Source organism: Agrilus planipennis, unplaced genomic scaffold, assembly GCF_000699045.2.
Source record: "Agrilus planipennis isolate EAB-ADULT unplaced genomic scaffold, Apla_2.0 scaffold206, whole genome shotgun sequence".
Lineage (NCBI taxonomy): Eukaryota > Metazoa > Arthropoda > Insecta > Coleoptera > Buprestidae > Agrilus > Agrilus planipennis.
In genome coordinates, this window is record NW_020438979.1 from 60,581 (window position 1) to 72,643 (window position 12,063).

General features: G+C 37.6%; 1 protein-coding gene across 1 annotated transcript in view; it reads right to left on the reverse strand.

Annotated features, from left to right (window-relative positions):
• Nucleotides 1-5,261: 5,261 nt before the first annotated feature.
• Nucleotides 5,262-12,063, reverse strand: part of LOC108740386 — a 14,529-nt gene continuing 7,727 nt past the window's right edge. The window contains exons 5-6 of the mRNA XM_025975525.1: nt 7,431-7,558; nt 5,262-5,714 (exon numbers count right to left, since the gene is read on the reverse strand). Coding sequence (XP_025831310.1) covers nt 5,343-5,714; nt 7,431-7,558 — 500 coding nt within the window. The 3' untranslated portion in view covers nt 5,262-5,342. The remainder of the gene's footprint in view (nt 5,715-7,430; nt 7,559-12,063) is intronic.

The following is a 12,063-nucleotide window of genomic DNA, read 5'->3' on the forward strand; positions in this document are numbered from 1 at the left end:
TGTGCAATATTATTGATGTAAAAATACTCTGAATTTCGAATAATCGCTTACAAAATTACGATGTTTACTTAAGGCCTTAAATAAAGTATTTTTGCGTACTTTATGTGTCTTGTAAAGTATAACGTACGCACAGTCGAAATAGAGTACAATACTTTATAATAAAGTACGGGTGGCAACCCTAACTACAATCAACTCTCCAGCCTTGATAAGATAAGCATGTAAAAAGTAAAATAGATACGTATCACACCTTCGAAAGGTTTCAGTCATCGTTCTTAATAAGCAATACACATAATGACATGCTTTTTACGGATTATATTATTGCTGTAAGGATCACCCTCTATCCGTCTCTTTTCTATGAAGGTGAAATTAGATGAGTTTAGTTTTATCGCGCCATGATCTGGTAAATTAATGAACGGACGGGGCAAAGAAGGTACTCCGAACTGGCGAAAATAGAAAAAGAAACTGATGACATGGAAGTGCGAGCACGCAATCGTGTAAGGTATATAAATTAGTCAAAAAAGAACTCTACACGAAATGCGTTTCAGCCAAATAAATGATATGGCCCAGTATTCCAGGCGCGAGAAAGAATTAATTCATTTAATTTGATAATTATACACTCAGGTGTATTTAAACAATAATAGTCTTGTAGTTTTAACGTAAATACTCTATAAAATTATACCCGATGATAACAAAATTGAATTTTCATAGTATGGCTTTAAAAACTGTTGTTTTATAAAGTTGGGATTGTGGCGCCACGCAAGGGACAAAATAGGGCCCGCTGCAATGTAATCATGTTTCGTCGCGTTTGAAATCATTCAATTGCTGACTGAGCATTAGAGAAGCTACAGCTGTTCTTTGAGTACTGATAAAAGCTTTTGATTGTAATTTAATTAGACATTACATTTAAACTACTCTTATATGTTTCCTTTAGTTTTTTTATATCTTTGATTATTTGAAACTCGTCTCAGTCGTAGTCTTCTGTACTTTTGATGCTGATTTTGATTTCGGTGTTTGTCCAAACAAAGAAATACCTTCCGATATAAATATTTTCAGTGTTGCTTTTACCATTTGTGGCAAATAAAATACTTTTTGTACTTTCTTTTGTGATATTCCTTTTTAATTTTAATTACTTAATAATTTTTCATTAATCAGTAAGTAATTATTTTTGGACTTACATATTTTATTGTTATGTTATTAGGTTGTGTACAGCTATCAAATTGTCGTATCTGCTCGATTTAGAATCGCTGCATAGTTAATTAAAGCAATTAACGTAAATTTTTAATTTGCGTTATACATGACGGTCTGTCTGCCCATTTGCAACTAATGCGTTGATAATGGATAATCATGATAGGAATTTGTCGCCGTAGGTGGCGGGTTGACGAGTTCTATTTTTGGTCTGGCAGAGTTTCCGTTTGTTTCGTGTTTATATACAGGGTGGATAAATAGTAATTTGCCCATTTTAAACTATTACCAATTACGATTTACTTGCCAATATATCACCTAGGAATTTATCATTTGGAAGCAGCAAAAGTAAATATAATGCAGTATAGGTTAATTTAGTTTTTAAAGTCACATTTGATAGTTTTTGTTTCTTAAAAAGGAATCCTGTAGTTTAGAAATTGAGAGGTATTATAAAGAGTGGGAGAGCAGAGGACTCCATGGAAGTCAATAAGAAATAGGCGAGATAGGTTAGTAGGACATCTTCTCAGGCATGAAGGTCTAGTCAGAGACATATTAGAGGCAGAAACAGATGTTAGGAGGTGCAGAGGTAGACCTAGATTAGATTACTGTTCGCAAATAGTTGAGGACGTGGCTTGCTCTAGCTTTAGGGAAATGCGAAGATTAGCTCAGGATAGGAAAGAGTGGAGGTGCGTGTCCAACCAGTCTTAGGACTGACGACCTTGTGATGATGATGAAGAATATATAGATTTCAGGTATGAGTAACGACATGTACAAGTTTTTGTGTATTCCAACTGTATTACCTGTTTCTTTTTTCTCGAAATTTGGAACTATGATATTCAGGTCTAAAAAGTTTCTTTATCCACGGCACTATCTGTTGTCGCTGATATTCTTCTGACATAGCTGGTGCGAGGACTTTGAGTATAGAACTGTAGTACAGGAATTCTGAGTTTAAACTGTCGGGTTTGCCCAATGCACTACACCGAAAATTTTATTGAAATAAATCATTGCACTCATAATTACATTTTTATATAAAACGGTTAAAATTTTTTGATGTAAATATATACCTATGTGGAGGTACAGCAGGACATGTAGCATCAAATCCTTCCATTTTTCAAAAATTTAGATTTATTTTCTACCTGACATGAAAAAAAATTGTATTGTCAAAATTCAATCTTAATCATGTATATGTTGTTATGGTAATGCGGAAAAAACTTCATAATAGTAAAAAATTTCATAATAATTAAGTCATCTTTTACTTTTCTTCATTTCGTCCATCCCGTTTGTCTCTCCCCAACCACCACCCATGTATTCCGACGATACCATCGTCCATTAAGACTATAGACAATAATCCAACATACATGTCTTGTTGTTNTATAATGCAGTATAGGTTAATTTAGTTTTTAAAGTCACATTTGATAGTTTTTGTTTCTTAAAAAGGAATCCTGTAGTTTAGAAATTGAGAGGTATTATAAAGAGTGGGAGAGCAGAGGACTCCATGGAAGTGAATAAGAAATAGGCGAGATAGGTTAGTAGGACATCATCTCAAGCATGAAGGTCTAGTCAGAGATATATTACAGGCAGAAACGGGAGTTAGGAGGGATAGAGGTAGACCTAGATTAGATTACCGTATATAATAGTTTAGGATGTGGGATGTTCTAGCTTTAGAAAAATGCGAAGATTAGCTTAGAATAGGAAGGAGTGGAGGTGCGTGTTCAACCAGTCTTAGGACTGACGACCTTATGGTGATGATGATCTTCTACTTGCACCTTTAGTAACATGAAAGCTAAGGACAAGTTACTCCTACAATTATTGAAAGATCGATACCAAGATTCTATCTGCATTGACAAATCGAGGAGCAATACTCAATGCGGAAGAACAAAGTCAATATCAAGACTATCATGATCTTGGTCTAAATCTTTGTATATTGATCATTTTAACCACTGAATAGTTTATATTGAAGTATAAACTGAAACCTTTAGAATTAAAGATTACAATGATGTTGATGTTGTTGTTGTAGATAGTGGACTTAACAAAAGTAACTACTAGAATAATGTAACTTGATTTTACTACTGGGCTTTAAAGTTCAATAGTAAATCGTAGAAAATTTAATTTTGCGTTTGTCATTTTGTTCTATAAAAATATCAGCTGCTTATAATCCACCTTGTATATAAGCGTACATATGTGAGTGTGTGTGATATAAGTGACCATCAGATTCAGGCATCACAACACAGGAACGCTTTCAAATCATTTGGAAAATAAGTTCTTCCGGAGTAACCTAAAGTAAATTATCGTGTCTTATTGAATATTTTAGCCCACGGTTTGACAGTCTTTTACCTTTTATGTTGCCAGAAACTCGACAAAAACGTTTAGTCAACCTTCTGTTCAATGGCTACAACAAAACACAACATTGACCAGATTTTTTTTTAAATTATAAAGTCCTCTAAAAATATTTTATCGAATTGAAAAGTAATATTTAAAATAGTACCGCCCGTGATCGAAATTCGATCAACTATTGTACTTTATTTTACTCGTAAAATAAAAGATAAAAGGCATAGCATCTGCTAGTAATCGAACATGGACCGCCCGTGTGGCAGACAAGCAATGATTGTATTCGGGTTCAATTCCCGGCAAGGGAGTGTCAGTAGCAACAATTTTTCCTCATTAAAGTTGAGGTTAGGTTAGGTTAAAGTTGAGGTTATCTATAGTGGGTGAAATTAATTCACCAATGAATTGAATTAACTCTACAAAAATTCAAAGTGTCTTATATACATTTTGTTTTCCACTGTTTCTGATGATTATTGAGCAATTCGATTTCGCAATTCCATGCAAGGAAATTTTGGAGCGACTTCTCCTAATTTCAGAAAACTTTTGATCTCCATTAAATATGCAAAACTAAAAGGGAAAGTTTTAGTCTTTGTAATGCTAAAATTAATAGTCGTCAGGCGTCAGAGAACCCTTCCGTCTCGATAAGTCGGAAAATAATACTTATTTAAAGACTGCATATTGTTAAACTGTCTTATGCAAATTCGCCGGTTAGCGTTGTGCGAGCGAAATATGGAAGCCTGGGTATGTTCCGCGATAATTCGAAGGAGATGTGACGAAACTTGGGATAACACCTGACAGTTTCCCAGATTATTTAAGCATTTATTAATACGGTCCTAATTTAGTACAACTACGGTATGCTAATTAACTGTATAAGTTCGCGTGGTGGAGAGGGAATTTTGACTGAACTTCGCAAGTTCTTCGAGAACGCTGACGGGGTTGAGGATCATGAAACACTTCACGTGCAGAAAACGGAACGAAAAAGGGGATGTTTATACTTATGTGGAAACATATTGTAAAGTTTCTAAAAGTTTAAGTACCTTTCACCAGCCCTAAAGTTTTCTGGCTCCAATCAGCATTTAAATATTCCTAATTAGATATATGACGATTCAGAAAACTAACCACTCGTCCTTGTTTCGCACTAATTTTTCTAAATCATTTCATCATATAACACACACAGATTCGGTCGATCGCTCCGTGCAATGCTCCGTCAATAGCTACTTACTTAAGAACAATCTTATAACTTATAAAATAAGAATGGTAAGGATTAAAACAAACAAAATAGCTCAAACCCCAACGCCAAAACACGATACATTAGATGGCCGAAGCACTGAAGTTCACTTCAGCCCCTGAAGAAGGTAATCTTGTTACCGAAAAGTGCTTCGGATATCTAAAGTGTTCTGTTTTGGCGTTGGGGTTTGAGCTATTTTGCTTGTTCTACAACAAGCGCCAGAGTTTTTCCAGTCTTCATATTTCGGTAAGGATTAAGACTTAAGAACCTCTAGAAAATGATGACAAATTTTTGAGAATCTATCTGTATTTCTAACCTGAAAACTTACGTAGAGCATGATATTCTATATATATTTTTAAACAAAACTTCTCCATGACACGATATTCAATCGCTCAGGCCATTGAGCGTAAAAAGGAGCACACTGTGGTGACATCTACCGTGATCTTAATTGGTATCTATCTCCAAGTCCGTTTCAAGATCAGGTACATTTTTGAAATGATGCTCTTCAATAAAAAGCATAATAATATTTCTAAGGTTACTATTTTTAAATTTTCCGTTCACAATCCTTGATAATTAATACATTGAAAAAACTTTTGGTAAATGTTCACTATTTTCCAAAACTGGAAGCTACTAATTCTCCAGTAATAGCTATGTAGCAAAAGGCTCCCTCTTCTGGTATTGGTTGTCCAGCCAAAAATTCGTTCGCATCCGGTCCTGTGGGATCAGTGATAGGCTTTGTATTTACAGCTAATTTGGCCGCTTCTGCAAGTGGTTGAAGGGACTTCCATGGTGGATATTCCATGAACGGACCAGCCAATCTCAAACTGCAAGCGTACCTTGAAAATGTAGATGAGATCGTTATAGAAATATGAGATGTTCGTAACTGACAACGGTAGTACAAAACAGAAGTGAAACTTGTAGTAGAGGCAGTTGAATCATTCGATATCGGAGAATTAAACTTCACGTCATCTTCTTCATGCTACAATTTTTACTAATTTGTGTTGTCCAAATGGGAATAAACCAATCATGAACTTTGTTTCAAAGAGGAGTTCCAAGTTTATTTCTGACTTGTCAAAAGAAGTTTCATACACGAAGGTAATTGAATAAGGGGGACAAAAATCAAGTCAGAGCCAACAGGTTAACCCATTGACTTTCTAAGTCAGGAAAAATGCTTTATGTATGAGTAGTGAGTTTTGGAGTTTGAGTTTGCTACGCATTCCGTTCTGTCGTGTAATATACGAGGGTGGATTGATAAGTTTCCGGCCTAACCAAGAGATGACGCCACTAGGCCTACCTTGAGGTGACATTCTATAGTACCATCCTTGGATAGCTTGTAGCTATAGTTTCAGCCCGATCTCCTTGCTANTTCTGTCGAAACTGCCAGACGCGGATCGCGATTTCGATCTTTTTGGATCTCATCAGCTCGTCGCAGGTAGCTCCGACAGAACACAGACCAACTTTTACCTGCTGTCTTAACAGTGCGTTTTAGAAAATACTACAAATGGCGCAGTAAACGCCATCTGTAGTACGATGCTACATTTTAGGATTACGTATGCTCCAACCAGGTCCACTTGTGTGGATATCTACTTGCTGAAAAACGAATCCCGGCGTATTATTCGAGTTATTTTATTCGAGTAAGCTAACGTGCCTATCACGTTGGGGTTGGCTACGCCGGGATTCGTTTTCAGCAAGTAGATATCCACTCAAGTGGACCTTGTTGGAGCATACGTAATCCTAAAATGTAGCATTGTGCTACAGATGGCGTTTACTGCGCCATTTGTAGTATTTTCTAAAACGCATTTTCAAAATTGTCTTGAGATTAATTGTCAAACTTCTAATAAGAGGTGCTTAATTTCTCATCCACATCTATATGACGTTTTCTCTTTTATTTTACCATTTAAAATAATAATTATGGCTACTAGGTATTCTATGGGGTAGGAAAGTGGGAGGGGAGGATAAGCGACTTGAGCACCTCCTCGGAAATTGAGATCAATTGAAATGAGGAACTTGAGATTTAAGGCAAAAATTTGATTTATTAGCTAACGTAATTAAGGTAGCAATGTTTTCTTATAATGTTCCATTTTATAAAAAGTGGATGACCGGACGTTGTGTGTGAATGTGCTTTTTGGTTAAATCCATAACGACAGTTTCGGCTGTGGATCAGGAACATAGTCGGTGGTCGGCGACTTAAAACTAATTTGCCGGCTGACCAGTGCAAGCAATTTAACTAAGGACATTATTTTGCTAATTTCATTGCTATTCCATTAGAGCTGGCCGTTTGCATGATACAGATAGCAAGTGGCCGGCAGGCCAGGCGAACCCGGCGCAGCGCGTCGTTTGGTCTCCAATGTTACCGGCGTTTTACCCACGGCCAAGTTGGTCGACGACAATTAATGGCTTCACTTCATTCCATTTTCCAAACACGAAATACGTGTGTTATACCTACCTACTAATTATCCACACATCCGTACGGTATTACCGACGAAATTTATGAACATTGCTAAACTTGATACATAGTATGTCTTTGCTTTTAGTATTTCTTCAGTTTTCTTTCACCGCTTCCTTCCCCGGAGTGGTAGTGCAATAATTTTGGTTTAAAACTGGCCGCCAGACGTATGCTTCTTAGTGAAGAACGAATACCAAAAATAGCTTTGTGTTATAAGTGATAAGTCCTTACAAATAAACAAGCTTATACTTTTAAATTTCCCTCGGCGCGAGCGGGCATGGAGGCCGCTTCTTGTCGGATAGACCACAGTCGGGCAAACTCGGCTCTTTTGATTCCCGAGTGCTCCTCAGTTATAGCCACGGAGCTCCTCATTGCTCCTGCGAGTGCGAGTGAGATGATTCTTTCCTTTTATTATCCCTTCCATTTCGTAGGTGAGTCCCCTCTTCCATAGCCAAACCCAATAGTTTTGCGAACGTAGTAACGAAAATTTTCGTAGGTATTATTTAAGTTGCGAGAGTGGCTTCGCTCGTCTACGGGATGAAGTGGCTTGATATGGGAGTGGAAGGGAGAAGAAAAAGACAAAACAAAATTATTCATTTCTGCTTACTCTCTCGTACTCATTGAAGGGTATGGAGTGACTCAAACTAACCTCATGTAGCAGTTCCTGCGAAGTTAAAGTTTGCCCGACTCTGGAATAGACCACAGTCGGGCAAACTCGGCTCTTTTGACTCCCGAGTGCCCCTCAGGTATAGCCAAGGAGCTCCTCATTGCTCCTGCGAGTGCGAGTGAGATGATTCTTTCCTTTTATTATCCCTTCCATTTCGTAGGTGAGTCCCCTCTTCCATAGCCGAACCCAATAGTATTGCGAACGTAGTCCGGCATGCTACCCCTGAGCTGCGGGACGATCATTAGAAAATTTTCGTAGGTATTATTTAAGTTGCTAGAGAGACTTCGCTTGTCTACAGGATCAAGGGGCTTAATATAGGAGTGGATGGGAGACGAAAAAGAGAAAGCAATATGGGTCATTACTGCTTACTCTCTCGTACTCATTGAAGGGTATGGAGTGGCCCAATAGTGGTAATATTTTTAGTGTCGGCGTGGGTTTTTGCAACTGCTCAACAATTTTTGAAAGGCACGAGCCGCCACTGTTTAGGAACCATTCTAGTAAAAGCTTACCCCTACATTGCACCTCGTCCTTCCATGTATCATTCTTCACTCGCATTAATATGAAACTAAAGTTCATATTTTATCGGACCGATTTATCTAAAATGCATTTATTCCGAGTCGGGGAAATCCCGACCGTCCCTACACGCGTGTGCCTATACATACATAGATATATATGTTACGTACTTCGAGGCCAAGTAATCGGCAACAACGTCAACGGCATCGGCGTCTCGTCCGACGTTCGTGGTGTCAGAAGAGAAGGCGCGCGAGGGTGAAACAAGCTCCCAGGCAGCATCGTGTCGTTTTTGCCCGTAATAGGGTAAACCGCGTTGTTATGCGCCGATTTCACAGGTTTATCTGATCGCTAGCGGAACCCTTACACCGACTTTACGTTCGCTTAACGAAAGCAACGCCGTGCAACTACAGCCCGCTAGTAAGAATGGACGCATTTAGCCATTGCGGAACTTAACCGACGTTGAGTGGTTCGGCGATCGCGTGTATGCGATGTACATTTATTATTACCTCACTTGTTACAAAATTCCACGGCAGTTTAAAGACGTAATAACTGACTTGAAGAATTTTAGAACAATTGCAACGAACAAGTGAAATTCCGCTTGTTTATATTTATATAGTTCGCTTCTAGGCTTGAATGCCGTTGTTTTACTATAATAATTAGTTAGTCATAGGAAGATTCGTATGTAGGCCATCCTTGGTACATAGCTCAAAATCGATCTAATCTTATTGCTAATAAAATTACAATACATTCCTTGACATTGTTTATATTTTTTATTGCTATAGGCCACTGTAGTTCCAAGATTATTTTAGAAGAATAACTTCTTCCTAAACCATTAATAGTTTTAGAATTATTACAGACGAAATAACATTCTTTAAAGTTTGAAAAAATATTTTGGTTTTCCCTTTGGAATCTTTAAATCTAATGTGGGAAATTGAGACTGTAACGCCTAAAGAAACAGATAAACCAAAAACCCTAGACACCACAAGAAGCTTGTTCTCTGCGATAACTAGGGTGAGTTTATTCTATCCTATTCATATCAGATAGGATGTTAATAAGTTTCGTGATGCGTTAACAATAAAGAATTTTAAGCATTGGTCAGTTGATGAAGAACTTTTTTTATATTTTTGTTTGTATACGTATGGTAGAAAGAAGAAATTGGTAATATGCTGAGATTTGTGTCATGTATACTGTATAAAGATGGTCATCAAAACGACATTCAAAATCGCTCAAGTTCACTGTAAGAATGCAACGTCAGTATTCGGCTATATTTTGTCGGGCTTCCTTTTCTGATAAATATTCAAGGAGTATCGTCGGATCAGCGGGCTATACGGGAGCTCCTTCTGGCCATTGAAAGAGCCTCACAAATATCCACATAAGAAATTCAAAAAGGTTTACTCATCCAGTCGCTTTTTCTTCTCTTCTTACTCCTGGACGGGACACACGATCTGTATCCAAATAAACTCATGAAAATTGATAACCTTTTTTTACTGCAAGTCGTTTTTGCAAACGCCTCGCGAATTTCATTTTCCTATAGCGCACGGGATTTTTCGGAAACGATCATTTATAATTTATGATACACAGAATACCAAAATCAAATGAAAACGAAATGATTTAATGAGATAAATTTTTGTTAAAATTGTAGAAAAAGAAAAACCATTTGGTCATTTGGAGAACGTTTATTTTATTTTGGTACATAAGGAAAACCCCAGCAAGAAAACTCATAAGAAGAGAAATGAGGTTAGTGTAAAATATGGACTACACAACACCGTCTGAGACACTTCAGTGCATTAGTTAATTCATTTTTTTAATCAACTTTACAGCAGCATCAATTTTTCCTCATTTATTTGAGGTTATCTGTAGTTTATTCAAATAATTAATTCACTAATGCGCGACATAGTCTCTTGTACAGTCCGAAAATGGTAGAGTAACATTATTGAGAGGATCCAATTGTACAACAACATACTATTTTTCGCCCATAAGTATATCTTAACCTCACAGTTCATTTACATGATCGGCGGATGTTAATTTTTGAACGCACAACAATGGTGTCGTACGTATCGATCGCCTGCGGCATTCGTTCGTAACAATTTGTCAGGAAACATTTATCTAGAAGATTTTTCCGAAGTTGCATAGTTTTTTTGGACAAACCACTGCCCTTAATTTTATGTAATTATCGTAAAATTTTGCGTTTGTCTTATTATGGAAATGAAAGTGTTAAGCTTTGTTTAAATTTTGGTTACGTTCAAAAGCCGCGAAAGTGACAGAAGGGGGAGAGAGACTGGCGTTATCTTCTTTTACAAAAAGAGTGAAATTGAAACAATCGCACGGCGGTAAGCGCTGTCGTGCCGTTTCGCGTCGCAATTGTGTTCAGTTGACATACGGACGTTTCGAGTCCATTCTTCACGTGGTCGAACGAAGTCGACCGTCGGAGATAAAATTCACTTTATGCGCGAATAATAATAAAAGCGGCCAAACCGCCCTCACGTAGTCGCCGAGACTACTGCTGTGTAGGTACATGGGTATATGTGAGGGTGTAAGTGTGTATATGTGTGTTGTGTGTGTGTGTATTCCAAATAATAGTGGCTCCCGTTTCGTTCCATGCAGTGGTCCGTGTGCAAATCTGCCGTCAAGCGATTCAATTACGATCTTATCTGCAAAATAGATGACAGTTATTTCCATGAAGGGGCAATACACGTAAGGATCTCTATAAGCGTCGCGGCAACCCGCAAACCCGCGATACTCGACCTTAAATCTCTAATAGTTACAAAACATGTCAACCCGAAGACGGTTTTCGTTTAATTTAATTTCGCGTGTTGCCGCAAACCCGACGCGACGCGGCGCTGCACGATTCTCCGTTCGTACACGTATGTGTATGTAACTAACGTGTACTTCCCAGATATTATAGCCAGCAACCAAACAGCAGGCACACACGCACAAGAAATACGTAGTTCGGTGCAATTTGCCAAAACTTGTTAGCATTTGATTGTAAGGTCATGGGTGACCTTTTAAACTGACGTCAAAGTTCCTTAGAAACCACCTGAGGATTTTATACTCTATGGAAAAGGTTTTAAGGGTTAGCCCAACCATTTCACTTTCAATGCCACAATGTTGTGGCCTGCTTTAGGCCAATGATTTGTTGAAGTAATCTGACGCTTCAAAATAGTAACTTCTTTTCCTTTTTTCCATTTCAGTTTTATCTAGTCCTTAGTCACTTGAATTCGAAACCAGCACGTTAAGGAGGAATTCCCGCAGGAATCAAGGTAAGATCTGTTTTCTTTTCGAACGTGTTACTAATACACTTATGAGTCACCACCGACTACAATTAGGGTTGTCACCTTTTCAGGCTTTACATAAAGTATTTCTCGACTAAATGGTTGAAAAAAAGTACTCAGCATAAAAATAAAGTAGGTATTTTATTTTTTATTTTTAAACACATTTTTTGTTACATCTAGCAGCTAGTAACAAATTGCTCTCGCTCTTAAATACATTAATAGCCTCTAAACATGGCAAACAAAGATTTAAGTAAACTAAGAGTTGATTTTTAATTAGTTTTAATGAAGCTTTATTCCTGTCGTCCCGCCACTTTGCGTTCATAACAGAGAATACTCTTTCTGTAAATGCTGAAGTGGCCGGAACGGACAGCAAAAGTGACACTACTTTGAACAGATTTGGGAAATCAGGTTGTTCCGTAAATATGGCTTG